Here is a 20,843-nt window from a genome sequence, read left to right as displayed (position 1 = left end):
GGCTTTACTAAAACCTGTGTAGATTGGTAGCAAACGTCTCAGCACATTAAAACCACACTGATGCCAGTGTGGGATTTAAAGTACAATGCACCCAGAGGGCATCTTAGAGAAGCCCCCTGAACAACGACCAGCCTTGGTGTAGCTCCTGAATTGCTACTTGCCATGTGCCACTGAAAGGGTTTCCTTAGGACAGTTTTGTAAAATATGAAAACCATAGACTCTAAAGGCTAAATTCAATCCAGATCTCACTCATTCAACTAAACTTCATGCATATGCGAGAAGTATAACCATATATCCCAGATAGACAATCTAGACAACGTTATTTGTAAAAAAGTACAAATCTATTTATTGATTAAAAGAAAAAAGGCTCATAAGCTACCCAATCTTAAAAATGTAGACCTAATCCATGGCACTGCGATTCACCTAACATCTATGGTAAGTTCGGATATCACAGATACATTCTATACATATATATAAAAACACCAAGCAAGTTAAAAAGAGATTACATATAATAGACAAAAACAATGCAATTTAAGTAGCACACATCCGTGATTGTACAATTTCTCAGGCTGAAACCCGGTACTTTTCTATTTACTAGGTACTCATTGGCCCCAGCCTCTTCACGGACTGTGTTGTTCTCAATAGGGCCTCAACACATTTCGATGGATATCTTATAACACCATCTTTATCAAGACTAGAATTGTGACTCTCATTTTAAATAGATTTATACTGGAACAGTTAAAAACACATCTCGATAGTATTGAATGCCATAGTGGCATCAAGTGATAGCAATATCGCTTCCTCCTCTAGAGTGCCTAGCTGCCCCATTACCTCATGTACACGCCGAAGATTTCTAGCCGTATTTCTTACGGGCATAAATCCTGACTGATCTAGGTGGATTAAATCATTAAGATACAGGACTAAACGATTGGCTAGGAGTTTGGCCAGAATTTTCGCTTTCACTGTAAGCAACGATATAAGGCAGTACGAATTGCACTCTTCCGCTGGCTTACCAGACTAATGAATAACTACAATGGCAGCGTTACGGATATCATCTGGTGGCAGCCCTGAGTCATAGCATTCATTATATAAGTTTAACAAGTGGGGCGCTAGCTTCATAGCCATTGGTTTAAGAAGCTCAATGGTTATTCCGTTTGGACCCATCGCTTTACCTGTATCCGGATCTGCTTAGTTCTAAAAAATAAAACATAAGTATACCTTTTTTTATACTTACCTAATAGCCTGGATTCAGTTTCTGAGTGTGTTCCATCTGTCTTGAACGGTTCCGTCATGAGCGTCGGTTGGCCTGTGCTCATGACGGAACCGTTCCGTCATGAGCCCTTTGGCTCATTAGCACGTTCAGCACAGCAAAGGAATCTGCGCCGCGCTGATGTGGTTAATATAGACATAATACAATGAGTGTGTTTCATAAAGGAATTTCCCTAATCTAAATGAAAGATTAGAATGGCAATTTAAGCTGGAGTAAAGGTGTTGGTTCAGAAACCTAAAAAAGGGTTCTGATGAGAGAATAAGGAGCATGAAGCTTTCACATTTAAGCAAAAAACAATTCAAGCTGGAAGGTATTCTCAGCAATAATTCAACAGACTTCTTTTGAAAAGGAAAAGAACTATAAGGGAAATCTCTCCTCAAGAGAAGTAATCCTACGGATTCCAATAAATTATTTCGAAATGCTCTTGTGTGCTAGAAGCCAGAGTTCTGAGAGTATAAAGCTACCCTAAGTCAAGTTGAAACATCTGATACATTCCTGTTCTCTGTGTCCAATCGGATTTCAGAAAATCTGGGAGCTGGTAAACTCTCTAGTTTCTCACGTCTTCACAATAGACCACAATAGACCACAGATTGAAGTCCTTGAAAAGCTACTTCATCCGCATTTTGCGGTTCAGACAGTTCTTCCCTTGACTCATATTTCCTGCCATCTCCCCGCCGACGAGTGAGAACCTCACTATCAGTTGTCTAATACAGAACAAATGCCTATTCACTAAGAGAAGGCTTCTGGAAAGTTATAGCTTCTGCAGCGGGAGAGAAAAACATCTTGTGCAAAACAACAGTTCAACATGAAAAACAGGCCTTTCAATGCTAATGTATAAATTTCTGTTAGTATGGCATCACTAGTTAGGCTAACGTAAATCAGTTAAATGTTATTTTACTTGTATGCTTGCAATGCCTAAATCGGACTACCCACTACAAAAATTGCATGTATTATATGTGTATTCTTTTGCATAGGGTTTTGCACTTTTCATTGTAATGCTTTTTTATTTTTTTTATTTTACAATATAAGGACATTTGCTCTAGCAGTAGCCTGACAAAAGGCAAGGCTACCCTTTGGATGTCTCAATAGGGCAATAAAGCAATATGTACATCCCTTTCTCAGCAACTGGCTGGAACATATTGTAAGTTACAAGAAATCTGATGTTGGTAAATATTTAGAATATATTTCCAACAGAAATCCGAAGCACTTAAGAAAAAGTATTTTAACTGGTTTACTAAAGACCCAGGTGAAGGAGTAGTTAAAAGAAAGCAACATCATTGAACAAGTAGTTGAAACAAAAAAATCACAAAATAGGCTACTAACACCAATAAGTACTTAATTATGGGATGTGGCAAACTGTCCTCATCACATACATAAGTAAATACAAGTAGTGACAAGAAGATTAACATAATAGAAGATCGTAGTGACTGAGACAATTCATTGGCAAGAACACTAGATGGCCAGTCCTATGTTACACAAAAGAGAAAAAAACTGAGCAGTGTGGAAAGCCAAAAAGCCCACTACAAATATGTTTCTAAAAAACACAAGATAATAATGCATGGCAGGCCAGACATGCAAAAAAAAACTGGCCAGCCAATGCTTGTAAATAACCAATTCAAAATCCATTTAGTGAATAATCCAAAAACCAAAGATCAAAGGGCTGCTGAACTTCTGTCCTTCTAAAAGAGCATGGAGGACCAAACAATTTCAAATCATGGCAAGATAAAAGATCTTGGAAAACAAAGCACGCCTGACTAGACTTAAATAGATTTGACTCAGTGACATAGCTGTACTCTCCTGCAATATAGTGGGAATAAAGGCATAAATTGGAGCGGCTGACCTAAAAATCTCTCAAAACTAAAGCTATTGGCCAAAACCAAATCTAATATTTCTGACCGCAACTCCTACAAGTGACCTGCAACAAACCGAGCACCGTAAAATGATTCTGGTGGACTTTAAAAAACGTGACGTATGCTCTATTAGTGGAAACATTTTTTTTAAATGCCACAGTAACAGACTAATGGAAGATGAGGGTGAGCTAAAAGTCCTTTAAAGTATACTGCACTCCACCTAAACTTGAGTTTGGGAAGACTACCTTAAAAAACCTCTTTTTTTGTGGTGTTAAGGACCTCATTAAGTCAAAAGATTTAGTATTTTAGAACCTTGCTTCCTACCGTAGACATCCTCCACATTCAAAATACATCTCTAAGAACCTCAGGCTGTACTAAACCTAAGACCTGCTCACCTAAAGTAATTATCCGCAGAGTCTTAAACGCTAAGAATGGGGCCTGCCAGAGCAGTAGAGGATGAACAATAATAACAGAAAAGGAGGGCTTGGACCTTCTCTGTTTTCTGACTCTGCTTCCACACAGTTAATCTGAAGGGTCAAGAATTATTAAAGATGAGGCATTAGACAAATGTGGTTTGAAATGCAGCCCATTTTCTATTGACAAAGAACCCTTCGAAAATATCATGGGCACAAGGCAGAGTCTGATTGATTATATTTTGAAACCTGGACAAATTGATAGTGGCTATTTGCTTAGAAAGCGATAATGATGTGGTTACTGTCTCATATAAGAAGAGGTCTTCTGTATTACAAGGAAGTGTAGAACTGAACTGGAGGTTTGAGTTTAGACCTCTGGGGAATGAAAGGAAGGTGGTAATTAAGATGGCTACAAGAAATCTGAGATTGCATACAAGAGAGGACGGAGGATCCAGACCTGACCTAACTAGTTATAGTTGTAGGCCTTAAAGGGTCAAAACCATGGCATCCAAAAATCCCGGGCAAGAGCTGTGAAAGAGCCTATGCACTGGTAGTACAATATAGAATGCAACCTCATTAAACCACAACTCAAGGGCAGGTCAGACTGGCTCCACAAGACATAAATAGTGGAATGAAAGGCTAATTATAAGAATTGCTTCATGAAATGAGGACTCAAAGTGACGATAGTTCATAGAAACAGCTAGGAGCAAAGACATTATAAGGTTTTGGCTCATGATCGCAAAAGACAAAGCAAACTATCATTATAAAATAGATGCAAACATACCAGCAGGTCGATGGGTCAAATATGATATAGACCTCTTTCACCCACAAAAACAGCTCCTTGCTGGCAGAAGAATCACAGGAACAGTGGTAATTTGTTACTTCATAGAGCAATGTGCAGAGGACTAGTTGACCTTTTTTTAACTTCAGAATAGTGATTAATATATTGGCCAATAACGTAACTCCAGGACCCCAAGATCATTCCACCTGTATATTTTAATCCGTTATCAGAATGGGAGTTTCCAAACTTGAGACACGTACCATACCTGAAATATTACCAAGTATGTGGTACTAAAGGGGAGAAATACAATGCACGTTTTTTTCCAATCATTCTTTTCGGCATTGATCATAAAATACACGCCAAACACATCTTTTTCAATGTACAGCCCTGCATCAATCAACCAGGGGTTTTAAAGTGCATTACTCAATTTCAATTTCAAAAACTTTATTCGACAGCAGTCATAAAAGCAATTTTACATTCTTCACTACACAAAAGATACTACAAAAATATTAAAAATAATCGTCTTTTTAAGAACAAATTAAACAAGGTGCTGTCATTTACAAAGTTACTACATAAAATCGTGTCAGTTAATCATGTTGATAATTCATTAGACAGTGTCTAACTGTTGAAAAGTGCTGGTGCGTATAATCCATGACCAACCTAGGAATTTGGCGGCGGCAATCGCCAAATAAGGTGTACAGTCTGTTTCCAGTATTCTTAATGCCTCTGCACATCTACGTGTTCCTAGATTTAAACACACTGGTTTTAACCATTTTCGTCGTGGGTTGGCATATAAGGGACAGACAAACAATATATGGGCCACATTCTCTATTAGGTCATTACAGTGAGGGCATTTATCATCTAGGTTTATCGACCATTTGCAGGTGAACGCCATGATAGGAAGTGTCCCAATTCTAAACTGAAAGTACAGTTTTCTATCAAGCGGTCTATCAATGATATCCCAATAAGACTCACATGATGGTACAGATTTAAAGTTTAGGAAACGACCTGTTAGATTTGAATTTGAGCCTGTACATTGGGTTGACAACCATATCATTTCCCAGTACATATTCTTTATTGTGGTCTTTGATGGGAAACTTTCAGCATTGGAAGAATTCCACAAATGGTCTAATCCCAACTTGCTAAGCAACTCTCTTATTTATTTTAGCCACTGGATTGAATGAAAGCGCTCTGCCCTTATGATATCCTTTAAGGCATTTGCAAAATGAACAAGTTCTGGTGTGGTCATAAGTCGTCTCCAGAATAGTAGCGGGCATAAACGAGCCGAGTCATTGATGTTTTTCCTGCCCAGATCATAGGCCAGTGCTACGGTTGGAGTACTCTGGGGAACCCCTATCAAACGGCGGAAAAAGCTGTTTTCCGCTGCTGTTAATTGTTTCAGATTGGAGAAACCCCAGAGTTCAGAACCGTATAAAGTGGCACTGATCACCTTCATGTTGTAAATTTCTAGGGCAGGAGTGATGGGCTTGGTCAATGAAATTTTATGTTTGTGGGCCACTACACCTGCCAGTTGATGGAACTTTAGGACGGCCATGTCAATATGAGTTTTCCAGTTCATATTTCATTGGAGGTTTATTCCCAAATATGTGAATGCTTCGACCTGTTCAAGTTGGATACCATTAAAATTTATTGAACCTCTAAAGGTATTTCGCTGGTTTAAGCACATGAACTTGGTTTTAGATGTATTTAACTCAAGTCCATGTGCTTTACAGAACTCTCCGAAGGCGTTGACTGCCTTCTGGAGCCCGCTCGGTGTACGAGAAACTATGAGCGTATCGTCCGCAAACATGAGGACAGATACACGTGCTCCTGCTAATATTGGGGCATCGGTGGGGGAACGGTTAATATAGTTTACGATACCGTTAATGTATATGGAGAACAATGTTGGTGCCAAAACACACCCCTGTCGAACCCCACGTTCGACAGGGAATGTGTTGGTCACCTCACTCTGAGCGCCCCACCTAATTCTAGCGTAGTTGTTCTCATGTAGGCGGACCAATAATGTCAACAGTTCCGGGGCCATCCCAGCTTCAGCAAGCACCCCCCAGAGTTTGGAGCGAGGAACTAGGTCAAAGGCAGGTTTTAAATCTACGAATACAGCGTAGAGTGTTCCCTTGGTAAGCAGGACATTCCTCCAGTAAAGAGCTATGAAAAAGAAAACCTGATCAACTGAGCTTGTGCAGGGACGGAACCCAGCTTGATAGGGAGATAAAATGTATTTTTCTTCAATCCAGGTTTGTAATTTATTCTGTACTAAACGGCCTATTATTTTTTGGGCAGAGTCTATAAGACTAATAGGTCTGTAGTTACTGGGTAATGATTTATCCCCCTTTTTGAAGACTGGAATTATTTCTGCACCCTTCCAGGAGGTCGGTATGGGTGCGCCTCTAGCCACAGAGTTTGCTAGCCACTTGAAGTATTGGCACCAGGATGGGCGATCACTTAGAAACACATCTGCTGGTATGGCATCCATTCCAGGGGCACGACCCCCTGTCACACTATCCAACGCTATGTTGACATCCTTTAAAGTAAATAGATTCTGATGATAGAAAACTGTAGGGGGTAAGCTGTATTCCCCTTCAGTTAGCGCCCGCGCATATTGAGGTTTAAAAAAGTAACCCATTGATTTTGGGCTACGTTATTTTGCGGGGATTGAGCCTCCCCTCCTCTGTTCCATTTAACCAGGGCCCAAAATTGGCTCTGGTTCCTTGCGTCACATGCAGCTTTCAAATCACGCCAGTGGGCTTCATCCCATTTTTTCTTGGCCTCTATTTGTACCTTCCTGTAGGTTTCCCTCGCTCTTCTCACCCCTAGAACATTCTTGTTCCTAAGTTCTGCACTAAGGTTCTTGCGAGCTTCTCTTCAGGCCTTGTCATACCATCCTGTTTTGGGCATTTTATTATGAACCTTTCCTGGTTTATTCTTCTTAAAAAAACTCTTGGAGTTTGGTAAAAATTGTCGTATGGGCGTCGAGCATAATTTCAGGGAAATTTTGCCTCTTAACTTGGGAGTTGATCTCAGCCACTTCATCTAGCACCACTTTTTTGAGCTCCTCTAGGCTTTTCCTGTTCTCAATGAGTCTACCTCATTTGATGTGGCGTTGATTGTTTGAGGTTACAACATCTAGGGTGATGTTACCTGACCCCTGATTCTTTTCTTGACCCTGCATTTGTTCTAAGGACCATACAGAGAGGATTATGGTCACTCTCTGTTCGGGTTTTAATTATCATATCAATCAGCCAATGCCATAATCTAACGTCCACTAGGATATAATCTATTCGACTGGAGAACCTACCATTATCAAATGTTTTGTTCCCCTGTCGATCTGAGGGGGGTTCGTCCATTTACTGCTCTAAGTCCTCTTGTTAAACATAGGGCCTTAAGTTGTATGGCCACCGTCGTCCATCTAGTGGCTACGGGAAGATCCAGCTGTGGGATGCCCCATTTGCTGTCCTCTTCTTCAGTTAAAAGTTGGTCTTCTTCGCCAAGCGGTTCAAAAGTAGTATTAACATCGCCCTCTACAATGTATGGCAGATCAACTGGGAGAGCTTCAAGCTCATGGTCCAGAGCAGTTAATACTTCTGATGATTTGCCATCCACTACTCCCCTGGCGTAGATGTTAAATACGACCATCCCTTGACCATTTGCCCAAGTTAGTGTAATTGACAGTATATCGTCAAGTAGAGGACTCCTTTGTTGGATTTTACAGCATAAGTTTTGGCAAACCCAAATAATCAGGCCCCCTACCGGACGACCCTTAGGGTTTTTTATAGCTGGATTGTAAAAGTTTAAATACCCGAGGTGATATAATGGGGTCACTGACCATGTTTCCTGGAACAATAAAATGTCGAATTGGTCTATAAATGCGCACCATTCGGGTGAAGTCGTTTATTTGTGATTCCAGCAATGAAAGGACAACCCTGACTCTACTGTTCCCTCTATTACTACATCTAGAGGGATCTGCGACAGGAGGGAACATTGTAAATGAACTCCCGTCTCTATTTCCCTAACTACATTATTGTTGTAGTGGCATGAGGGTTCGAATACAGCTACGACTGTGTCAGGAACAGGGCATGGTTCTCCCGTAGAGGGGTCTGATTGTGGCTCAAAGTGTATGATCTTGTTTCTACTACTTAGAGTGGTTGCTTCCTTTGCCCTTTTCCACAAATTCCGGGTGGTAGTAATTGCCACACAGGGCTCTTTCTCTATGGGAGTATCTATGTTCTTTAACTCATCTAATTCGTTTATCACTTCTCTATCAGTCAGTTTAAGTCAATCACATTCATTCACATTAGTCAATGCCCCAAATCGATTTTCAAGGTTGATTTCTCATTCGCTAGGTTGAGGGATCCTGCCCCACTTATGTGACACCAGATTCCACTTGGTCTTTAAAATGTTGGGATTCCCTATTTTGTTACTGTGGTAGAAAAAATCCAAAGTTAACGGAACAATGTCTGTGCTCCTACATTGTGGGGGATAAATGTATCTTAAGACTTCAGGAAGTATTTCAGGGTTTAAAAAATGTAAGACTACACAGTCACCCTTGAATTTTTTAACACCATTCCCTATCCAATCCACCCTTCTAGCCATGGTGATTTCTTCGGCTAGTTGCTGTTTGCCCCATGGAGATATCACCATGTTGTTAGATAGCCAGTGATAGGCTTTACTAATCAAAGAGGGGGTTGATTCTACTTGGCCCGTTTTTAAAGGAAGTACATTGGCCAGAACCAAACCTAGGGGAGAAGCCTCTACAATGAGTTGGACGGGACCTTTCTCAATACCTATGGGCGTGGGTTTGGGTGGAGGATCTTCCGTGTTGGTTCTTTGATTATTATTAGGTACATCATGTTGAGGCATTCGGGCAATTGAAATCGTGTTATCCCTGGTCTCTGTCCCAACACCTGTTACACTTACTATGGGTTCAACTCTGATTGGATCTAGGGATGATATATTAACCACCTTTTCCGCAGTCTGATTTATAATACCCCCTAGCCTGTTGATCTCCGATGTTAAATGGTCACTTTTTGCTATCAGTGGTTTGACAATGCTTTTTATCTTAGAATCAATCATGCTTACAAGTAATGTAATTTGATCATCCCCCAGTGACACCTTCCCACTGGACTTCCTGGGTATATCTTTTATAGGTATGATTTTAGGGGGGGAAACAATCCTTTTCCTGCTAGAGTGTAACCCACCGCGTTTATTCTGACCCTTTTTACATGCTCTAGCTGCTCTAGTAACTGGAACAGACACTGGGGAAGAGGGGGGGGATTTTTCTGGGGACAGGTTAGATAAATCTAAGGTGTCATTAACCAAATTGGTGGCAGTGTGGATAGTTTAATCAGGGTTTTCTTCCTGCGTAAATACATTATCATGAATATCAACAATATCACTATGATGCCCCTGTTTGGGACATCAACTTGATATGATTCTAATAGAGAGGTCTGAGTGGGAATAGAAGGGGTAGAACTCAGGCCCAGTGATATCCTTCTAGAGTTATTAATTTTGCTCACTACCTGCACTAAATAATTATCTATAGTATTAGAAGCGGAGAATGACTTCTGTTTTGACATTGTGGACAATACAGTGGTACCACAGATATGAAAAGCTCAAGTGATAACAAAAGTTAATTGTTAGCAAAGAAACGCAACACAGTTAGCAGTCAGGGATGGCAACAAAATGAGTCTTACGAACAGCAAGCCGCAGAGACGCCGCAGAGGCAGCGTAAGAATCCTGGCTCAGTCCAGTCACGGTCAGTCTCAGACTGTCTCAGACTGTCCGCCCTTTGTCCGGGCTCCGTCCCGGCTTGCATCCCGCGCACGCGTCCCGCTAACGCGCTGATGGACCGCCTTAAATGCTAGCGGTTAATTAATAGGGAGGAGTCTCTTGAAGAGGCGGCAGGTGTGCGAGCTGGTAATAACGCACTGCCTGGTGGGCCTCGCAGTCCCGGTCTCGGCAGCAAACAAAGTTCCCAAGTTGCTATCAGCAGTTACAACAGATCGCCATCCAGGCAGAATAACGAAGGACAGGAAACCACAGTTCCGACTGCGAGCATTACTCACCCGTGAGGTCCTTTCTGAATTGGTGCAGTGTCTGGCTTTATTGGATGCGGTGGGGGAGTTTGTTCCAGGTCTTGGCCGAGAGATAGGAGAAGGATCTGCCACCTGCTCTGGCCTTGTGGATGTGGGGGATCGTCGCTGGGGCGAGATCGGCAGAGCGGAGGTTTCTCTTGGGGCCGTGGAAGGAGATTTGTTTATTGAGGTGTTGGGGTCCAGTGTTATGGTGGCCTGTGTAGGCGTGTGTAAGCAGTTTTAAAGTTATTCTTCTTTCGACAGGAAGCCAGTGGAGGTCGCAGAGGTGTTGGGTGATGTGGTCATGTCATGGGATGTCTAGGTTAGTCTGGCTGCAGCGTACTGGATGGTCTGGACTTTATGGAGTTTTTGTTGATTCTGGCATAGAGAGCTTTACCGTAGTCCAGTCTGCTGGTCTTGAGTGCATGGATTAAGAACACATATTACCCCTGTACTGGGTGGATTCAGAAAAGGCCTATCTAATGTCTACACTGGTAGAAAACAGCACAAAAAGTGTGCCTCTATAGTTCTCATTTGACTATAGCTGAGGTTTGAAACCATCTCCCTTAAGTTTCAGTGCAAAGATAGGAAAAACAGGGAATGGATCCAGTGTTGAGGTCAATAATAATGAAGCTGTGAAAAAAGAAGACAGCGCAGGTCAAATTCATACAAATGGTGAACTATCCAGTGATGTGAAATGCAAAACCGGTGCAAAGCACTGGCGCCTTTTGAATATTCTATACATCCATGATATTTACCAGGCCATGTGCAACGAAACAGAAGGTGAATCGGGAATGGGTAGAGATGCCATATGCATATGATAATCTCTGTGCTACTGGTCAAAACAATCAAGGCAGCAAAATCACTTCTAAAAGCAGTTAAGATATTCTGTGCAGAAAGCCTACTGATTATAAACTAATCCAGTCCAGAATGATGGTCATGTCGAGTGGGGGAACAAAAACAGCCAGCTGACTGTAAATTTTACCTCAGTAATAACAAACTGGAAAAAAAATTAAACTCCTACTCCTGCCTTGGCATAGGTATTGCACACGGTTGGACCACCTACATATTTCAATCGTACAGGCTCAGAATGCAACTAAAGGCATTAACAGTTTTCCCAGCCAATTGTGCTGTAACACAATACCGACTTCGATGACACTGCAAATGCCCTAGTTTGGGGGCTAATTACATATGGAACTAGATAGTGCAAAAAATATCCCCTGGTTCTGTAATGTACAAGAGGCATTTCTTGAATTGGGCAGCCAAAAATGTTCACTTGCAACATAGATAAGAAATGCAGTTCATTTTTGTAACGCAGAACAATGGAGTTGCCAGTTGTCTTTGTTCATTTGCATATATTGTATGTAAAGTGTTGTCCTCGCCGACGACTACGTTCTTTAGGACATAAAATGTTTTGAGGAATTTCTTGAGTCACTTTAGGGGGAGAATCATGCCCATGCGCTAGTCTGGATGTGCCTCTGGGCATGATGAGACTCCTTTACTGTATTGATCTGTCAGTTCTTTATTTTATACCTTTTTTTTTTAATATAAATGCTTTAATGTTTAAGTATGTTTGTATTACAGTATTCTTGTAAATGTTTTACTGTGATGTAATGGGGCTGTTTTCTGATAGACTCCTTCAAGTCATTTTGTTAGAAGCATTTTGCTACAATTTGGATGCCAGAGTTTACTTTACTTTTTCTTTTCTTTATAGTGGTGCAAAGACCCCTTTGACTTGAGAAACCATTCTATTAAAACTACAGCATTTTAAAAAATTTTTTACAAATAGTCAAATTAAGTACATCTGCAGTATCTTTAGGCAATGGGTATTTTGCACCAGCCTCCAAATGTTGTAAAATAGCAGTTTCTGCCAAGCAGAAATAAGCTGTCCAGTTGCTTAGTTCAAGAAGTACTATTAAAATGCAACACCTATTTGAGATGCAGCTTAATTGATTAAACCTTGAAGGATGACAAAGTTATTGTGTACCACCTACCCTCTGATTTCCATACCTGTGCCTGCAAGAACTAACTAAGCCTCTATTTTTCCTTTATAACAAAGCTGTTGGAAAAGGGGCCACTGAGAAGTTAGTTAGTGATGGTTTGGTAAGTTGGTGCATTAGCCATATGTACGATTCCACCTGTCAACATTGAAAACACCCTTTCAAGATTAACTTCTCACTCTATTTTTGGCAGATCTGTTAGTCAATTCAGCCTCAGCTGAAGCTCTACAGTTCCTTATTTTTGCAACAATGGCATATTTCATATCAAGGAATTATTTTGAATTCTTCAAATAAGTTTAATTCAATAATTTTTCAAGGTATTCCCCTGAAAACCGAGATCGCAGAGCTTCCTGGAAGAAGGGATTCATGCAAGGTCGGGTAACAAGACCTGAGAAAGAACAAAAAGAAGCGCTATACAGAACGCAGTGGCCGGACTACCTCAGAAGCTTACAGTCAAGGTAGGTTAGGTTTTCTGTGCAGTCTGTAAAGTGGTTTTACCACCTTTAATTTCAGCAATATTTTAAATGTTTTTTGTCCAGCTGTGCTTCTACACTCCTCAGGTTTTGGGCATTAGAGTCTTCATTTTCTTTCAGTTTGTTTTCGAAGGATAGAAAATGCCAGATGGCTGATATGATTTCCATGTAGACATGCCCAACAGTAGTAGGAGCATTTAGAAGAGTTCTTCAGGGGAGCATAAAAACAAAAAGCAGTGGTATCTAACATAAACTGATTGCTGTAAGGATAGTTCATTAATAATTGCAGCCGAAATGCTTTGATTGTATTGCTCAAGGTAATCATTCTCTCTTTACCAGATTGTATTGCTCAAGGTAATCGTTCTCTCTTTACCAATGGCAAAATTTAATCTGATCCTATATTTTATTGCAAGTATAGCTAGACGTATTCTGAACATATGACTTTGAGATTACCTTCCTCATCTGATAGACTATCTGTGTAGTAGACATTAGTGTATTAATACAGTACTGAAATATTATCTCTCCCTGATTCAAAGCCTTGTGTGTAGGAGTGCTACCATGTAACATAGAATCATGCAGCCTATTGATCCCACAGCTTCCCAGTGTTCTCCTTTCTTCTTTTGCTTTGCCTTCAAACTTTTGTTTTTATGCTTGGGAAGTGCATTTAGTCACCACTGCAGGGATTCAGAAAAGAGGAGGGTATAAAAACTGATGGTTCTGTGAGTAGGCCCTTGCATAACCCTGTGAAGTTTGCCAAACAGATTTGCAGGTTGGTTCTAATCCTGCCTGCACTTCCTATTTCCTAACACAATTGTTATCTAAAGAATTATACGATTATGTAGACTGATAGAACATGCATTAGTACAGTTCATGACCTATTCACTTCTGATTGTAGATATTCAGACAGTACCATTGAAGCTTTGGAATCAGTGGATGATGACAAGATTGACCATGACCTCATTGTTGCACTTATCAGACATATTGTCTTAAAAGGCGAGGTGAGCAACTGCTTCCGAATTATTTGTCAAGTCATGTTTAAATGACTAATCTGTTTTGATATAAGCAGTGATTTAATCATTTCTTGTTAAAAATGAGTTGTGGTCATCCTTTTAAATGCATAAAATCAAAGTGGAATATTTTCTGATGGCTGGTTAGTCTTCATTTTAACAACAATGCGATGCATTTGAAGCATGGATGGATGTGATTAGCTATAGGGTAGTATTTGATACTTCTGTGTAACTACATTTTGCGGTTGTGAGAACTTTCAAAAACGCTTAAAATCTCATGTTGGACAATCGAGCTTTAAAACTGTTGACCTGTTTAAATATGTGTTCGAAGTCCTTATGCAATATGTTATTATTTTCAAAATGCAGGACGGTGCCATATTGGTGTTTCTCCCAGGATGGGCTGACATTAGCACTTTAAATGATCTGTTGATGGCTCAAGTCATGTTTAAATCAGGTAATGCAAATGTAGCTTTTTGTTAGACTATATTGATGACCACTAGTCTGTCCCATAGCAAACCCTTAAAGTATAATCTGAAATGGTAGGGAATATTGATAAGAATACAGCAAGGTTCCAAACAATGTATCATAAAAAAGGAGAAATGTATATGTCTGTGTCTTGCAGCATCATTCTGTGCTTGACGCATTCTACACACATGTGGCAAAATATTAGTTTATTCATGCACATTTCAATTTGAAGCGGTAGTTTTAGCCATTACGGTTTTTCCATGCCCTCATCCATCAAATGTCTGAGAGTTTGATTTCTGCCATCTTGAATGTGTTGTGCATGCAAGCATAAAATTGTGCAAAAGTTCTGGCCAAGCCATTTTGGAATTCTTTTGAAGTTTCTTACTGAAACCCGGATGCCTGGTAAATCAGCATAATGGCACCAGATACTTAATCTCAGCTGACCAAGATGGCATTTGAAATTCAAACACCCAGTGAAAGCAGACTGCCTGAAAGCGAAACCCAGGATCACCTTGTGCTGAAGAGGCTCTTACTCTCTCTGCTGTTGATGGTGAGAACTGCAAAAAGTCTAGCTACTTCCACTCATCATCCCAATAGGGGTTCGACTATCTTGGTGCTTGCATTACGCCAGTTGGAGCTACAATTAAATTGGTGTTCGCATCGGCCTTGTGGTATGAAACTGCCTCAGGTTTTTCATCTGCCTTGTTGGGGCTGTAACTGCTGTGGTGTGCACTTCATACTTTTATGGGCTGCCTCTGCCCTGATTACTTCACTGGCTACAATGAAGCTTCAGCTGCTGACCCAGCTCTTGTATGGTGGTGCCAAAACTACGAATGGCACGGAGCTAATTCAAGAGTCTGTGATCAAACGGTCGTGTGCCATGCCTGACCTCCTTTGTGGTTCTGAGTGACAGCACAAGATCACTGTAGTATTCCATCTACGATGCGATCTACACACCTGGTTCATGTTAGTTGAGTGTTAAGGAATGTGAGACTGAATTCTAACCTGCTGCAGGACCCAGGGTGAGAACTTGAGGAATATGTGAGTGTGAGACACTGAAATCTGCACATGAACCTTATCCATCCATTTATCTTTAAATGTTAGGAGACAATTTCAACTAGGGTCTCCAGAGTCTGAGATAGCTCAGAAGGAGGTACGGAGTGTAGCACCACAAGAGAGTCATGACTCAATCTGTCCTCTATATACTGAATTGAATTGTCTTGTAATGAATACCGCTGTGATGTTAAAGATTTCTTTCTTGTTTAAAATGACAAGCACTGAGCTGGCCATTGAAGTTCTAATGTGTATAGTTGGTTGATTGTTGAGTGTTCAACTTGTTCCCTCCATACTACTTCCCTGGGAAGCTTGTGACAGCTTACCTGACACTACCCTGAGATTCAAGAGTGGAAAGGGATGTTCTAAGGGCCCAGTTTGCAGAGCCATAGTAGGATGGACCCCATTACACCAGTGACCAACAACTGTTACCACCATGGTTTGGGTCCAGAAGCAACTGTCTGTCCTGTGGCTGCTGGAACAGTGTCTCACCCAGATTATGAAATGTGCTTTCAAATCTGTGGATACTTTTGCCTCTTCCATTGGCACGGCAGTCACAATGCACCATCAAGCCTGGACTAATTGAATTGTTTTTTTGGGAGATGTCAAAGCCACTCTGATCTTCAGTAGCGAATAGCTTTCAGAGAGAAGGAGTACCCCACCCAGCAGCACTTCAACAGGTACAGCTCAAATGCTGTCTAGACACTTCAACAAATGTGCTGCTCCTGTGTATCTAGCCGTCACCATCACCAGCAGATCCACTCTCTTCTGTCCTCTGCCAGCTCTGCTACTTCAAATCCCCGTTGCCACCCCATTTTTACAGCACCAACGTCTGATGTGGCTCGATGGTTGCCCCTTTTCATCCAATTTGGAAGATGATTATGACAGACCAGTAGTCCGGTGATCTGCAAAGACTATAAACCACTCTTTCTGTCCTTCATCCAGACAGCATTCTCTTCCTTCTAGGACATGCTCTCCACCATATACTTATAACCTGGAGGTAGATGCTCTTGCCCTGCTGGACAACGGTGCCATAGAGGTGGTGCCCTTGGAAGAATGGGCAGAGTATTCTTGTCCCTTCAATTCTTGCCCCTTCCCGGAATGACCGTGATCTGAGGCCCATCCTGGATCTCAAACTTCTGAACTTGCTCATTCAGTAGGACAAGCTTAGGATGCTGTCCCAGAATATTCAGTCTTCTGGACTTTTATGTGGGAGATTGGCTAGTGTTGCATCATCTTTAGGACTCCTACTTACACCATCCAATTCTCCTCACTCAGAGCTGTTACTTACCTTACACCGTGGGTTCCCAGCAATATCCGTTAACAATCTTTCTGTGCTGGCTTGTGACCCCACCTCTTGTTTTGACTAAAGTGTTGGCCCTTGTGGCAGCTTCGTGTCCATGTCGTGCTTGCTGATTAAGGCGGAATCTCCAGCGCAGGTCAACCATCTGACTCTCACCTCCTCTTAACGATATGGGTTTAACATTCAATACCCAAATATCAGACTTCTGCCTTATTCAAAGGTTAATCTTAATGGATTTGGTGCTGACCAAAACCAACATGAAGGTTTTAGCTTACAAACATCCATAATAGTCTCAGGAGAAAAACTTTCAGATCTTCCATTTGGTCCACACAGACCTGAACTAGTGGATCAACCTCTGCTGTCTCGAGGTAAGTCATGAGTACAGCTCTCTGTAAGCACCCTCTACGATAGTCACAGGCGCCTCTTCAGTGATCAGGGGCACCCGTCTTGACAGGGACTCTACGCCTGGAGGCACTTCACCTCTTATAGTATATACAGTGATGCAGATAACCTCAACATGAGGGTAGATACTCTTTTGCCTCTCTCTGGCCAGAATTGTGGTGTCCTGTTGAGTTCATTGCCACAGTCCTGTACAGGAAGTGCCCTGAGTTTTGTGCTCAATGGTTTCCTTTCGGATGGCTCCAAGTTCAGCTGGTCTTTGGACCTCCTGTACCCATTTCCAGAGGTTCTGCTTCTTCCAAAAGTCCTTCAAAGGGTATGGGAGGATCAGGCACGGCTGAGACTGATTGCTGTAGCTTTGGCAAGGAGACTCTTTTATGCAGATCACTCTACATCAGGCCCCACTTTCTCCTGTGCATAAATTGGACCTTCTCTTGCATCAGGATGCTGCGGCTGCACACACAGAAATTGTGCAGTGCCAGATGGAGTTCTTTGACCTCTGAAATGAAGTTACAAACATGATCTTTGCTTCCACAAAGCGTACAACAAAATGTATTTATATGGGTTGATGTTTATATTTTTGCAGAAGTGTTAGTTTGGAGGCTTGGACCCATTAAATCCCACTTTTCTTACGTTGTGCTCTTTTCATTGTCTTGTGCAGTAAGGGTTCTCATTGTTGTAGGAAAGTGGGTTCTCTTCCAGGGGATCCTCATCAATAGTTATAAGCACTGAATATTCCCGCCCATGTGCGGGATCCCGGAACCAATATAAAAATATATATGGAAAAAACACATGTATCTCGTTCCAAATATATGTAAATACATATATCATTTTCTCACACCAATGCAGCTCCAAAACCAAGGCTAGACAATGTAAACACTTGTATATGTACAGCAATTAGAAAGGAAATAAAAACACATTAGGTCAAATAGTCCTTGAACTTTGTGTTTTAATGAGTAAAAACACCCATAAATTCTGCAAATTGCTCATAAAAGACATTGTCAGCCATAAGCTGCATTGAAAAGTGAATAACACAGAAACTGAAAGCATTTTCAGTTAAAAACTGGCACCGTGCCTTTAAGGCAGCCATGACCCCAGGCTTCCCATCATGCCTCAGGGGTGACAGTTAGGTCAGTTGTTCTTTCGGTCAGGACCCTGGTTGAACAGCTCCCACCTTTTTTGACTTTCTGTCAAAAATACTTGGTGTCTTCCTTCAATTTTTGTCTTCACTCGAATTTTAACCTTAGAGAGCTAGTGCTGATTTTTTGGGGCTCAAAAAAGGTTAATTTTTAGTCAAAAATGCCTTTGCTTTTTGATCCCTGCTCTTCCTGTGGGAAGAAGAAAGCTAAGACTGATATACATCCTGTGTGTATCCTCTGTCTTCCTGACTCTCATTCTCCAGAAAGCTGTGATCACTGCAAGTCCTTGTCAAGTAGAACTCTCAAGGACAGAGAAAAAAATCAGGATTTATGTGCTTTCTGGGAGAGGTAGGTCTCCAAAGAGACAGAAATAGTGGAGGGCGCGGTCGACGTCAAGAGATGTCCCGGTTTGCTCTACTTCGGCGTCGAAGGTTCTACCGACGACGACGAGTCAACTCCCCTCGACGGTGAAGAATTCAGCGTCGAGAGTCAAGGTAACTACGCTGCCGTCAACCGGGCGACGTGCAACGTCAAGGGAAAGGTCGACGTTGAGACCTCGTCGACGTCGAGAGATGTCCCGGTTTGCTCTACTTCGGCGTCGAAGGTTCTACCGACGACGACGAGACAACTCCCCTCGACGGTGAAGAATTCAGCGTCGAGAGTCAAGGTAACTACGCTGCCGTCAACCGGGCGACGTGCAATGTCAAGAGAAAGGTCGACGTCGAGACCTCCCTCGTCGAAGCCTCAGGTCCAGTCTTCGACGCCGAAGCCTCCGTCGGCTCCTGGTCACCGGCGTTCGACGTCGAGGCATCCTCCGTCGGCGTCCAATCATCGACGTCGAGGCACCCTCCGTCGTCGCCAGGTCATCGACGGTCGACGTTGAGGCACCCTCCGTCGCCGTCTCTCCATCGCTCGACGTCGAGGCATTCCAGTCGAGGACATTCAGCGACCCAGCGTCCTCAGTCGGCATCCAGTCATAGGCACTCGACGTCGAGGACTCCTCCGTCGACTTCACCCCCCGGCGTTCGACGACGAGACATGGGACTCCAGCGCAATCTCTTCTGATTCCTCAGCCAGTGGTGGCGCAACGCACCAAGACATCAAGCCGGCCGGCTCCGTCTTCGAGTAATGGGCCTACATCTCAGAGGACCTCAAGAACTTCTTCAGCTGCGGAAGGGGACCAGGGCTCTCCAGAGAGCATCAGGCACGCTGCCAAGAGGAAGAGAACTCCAGAGCATTGTGGTTCTCACAGTCGCACTGCTTCTCCTGTGAGTCTGTCTTCTGCATCAAGATCATCTTCTGGCCCGGATATGATCATTTACACGTCGGGCGGGGAAGAATCAAGGCACTCCCCTTCACCTCCTCCACAGGGGCGAAAGGCTGTAGCACATGTATGCTCTCCAGTGAGGGACGCCGCACAGCAGCCTCCTACCGTCAGACTGTCTCCACGATGGTACGCACCGCTGCACAACTGGGCTACAGATAAAGAGACAGCGTCTCGATTGCAGCAGCCTTTCTCTAGACCTAGAGAACGGTCTCGTTCTCCGGTGAGGTCCAAAGGAAGATCACGCTCTCTGGTTTGCCGTAGGGAAAGATCATGCTCTAGAGTTTGTGCCTCCAGGTGTAGATCCAGATCTAGGAGCAGGAGGAGAGATCCAAGATCACCGACTACCTCTACGTCTCCGACACGCTCCCATAGAGAATACTCGCCCACTCTGACTGATTCCCCTCCATCAAGGGTATCTCCAATCGAGGATATCTTCTCCTTTCAGGACATACTGGGTAGAGGGGCTATAAAGCTGGGAGTTCCCTTAACAACTCCGCAGGTCAAGACCTCAGTGATTTTTTAAATGCTGCATCACAGGTCGGCACCTAAACCCCTTTTGCCGTTAGTGCCTGGCATTATAGATCCGGTGATGGAGGTATTCCTCACTCCAGCAACGGAAAAAGTTTGCATGTTGGCGCTTCACCAAATATATCCACATCTCAGGGGGGAGATTGGATGTGCTCGTTGGACCTCCAAGATGGCTACTTTCATGTTCCAATACACCCCAGTCACAGGAGATTTCTTTGGTTCCGGGTGGGGCCCTCCCACTATCAGTTCAAAGTCCTGCCGTTTGGGTTGAATTCGGCTCCCCGGGTGTTCACGAAGTGTGTTGCAGTGGTAGCAGCCGCTCTACGCCGCAAAGGGGTCTTCGTATACCCATACCTGGACGATTGGCTGTTGAAAGGTCTCTCCCCAGACAGCGTAAGAAGTCAGTTCCAGACTTGCATACAGCTCTGCCAGCGACTAGGGCTACATGTCAACTTCGGAAAATCAGTCTCTCAACCCACCCAGAAGATTCACTTCCTAGGAGCTCTGCTAGACTCCGGTGTAGGAAAAGTGTTCCCTTCGGAGGAGAGACAGTTTTCGATAACCCGGAAATGTCAGCTGGTGCTTCACAACAAGGCTCAGAAAGTGCGCCGGATTGCCTCCCTGCTAGGGTCGATGGCATCATGCATCTTCCTGGTCCCGAATGCCAGACTTCGAATGCGTCCTCTTCAGCAGGATCTGGAGGACAAGTGGGACCAGCAATCAGCTCGCTGGGACGATCACAT

General features: G+C 42.8%; 1 protein-coding gene across 2 annotated transcripts in view; it reads left to right on the top strand.

Annotated features, from left to right (window-relative positions):
* DHX36 (DEAH-box helicase 36) overlaps positions 1–20,843 on the top strand; it is a 378,110-nt gene that overhangs the window by 159,554 nt on the left and 197,713 nt on the right. For both annotated transcript variants that reach the window (XM_086944114.1, XM_086944115.1), the window contains exons 10-12: positions 12,724–12,864; positions 13,775–13,877; positions 14,253–14,340. In XM_086944114.1, the coding sequence (XP_086800240.1) occupies positions 12,724–12,864; positions 13,775–13,877; positions 14,253–14,340 (332 nt within the window). The remainder of the gene's footprint in view (positions 1–12,723; positions 12,865–13,774; positions 13,878–14,252; positions 14,341–20,843) is intronic.

This window comes from Lissotriton vulgaris, chromosome 11 (genome assembly GCF_964263255.1).
Source record: "Lissotriton vulgaris chromosome 11, aLisVul1.2, whole genome shotgun sequence".
Classification (NCBI taxonomy): Eukaryota; Metazoa; Chordata; class Amphibia; order Caudata; family Salamandridae; genus Lissotriton; species Lissotriton vulgaris.
The sequence above is the reverse complement of the archived record's forward strand: the minus strand, read 5'-3'. Positions and strand labels throughout refer to the sequence as shown.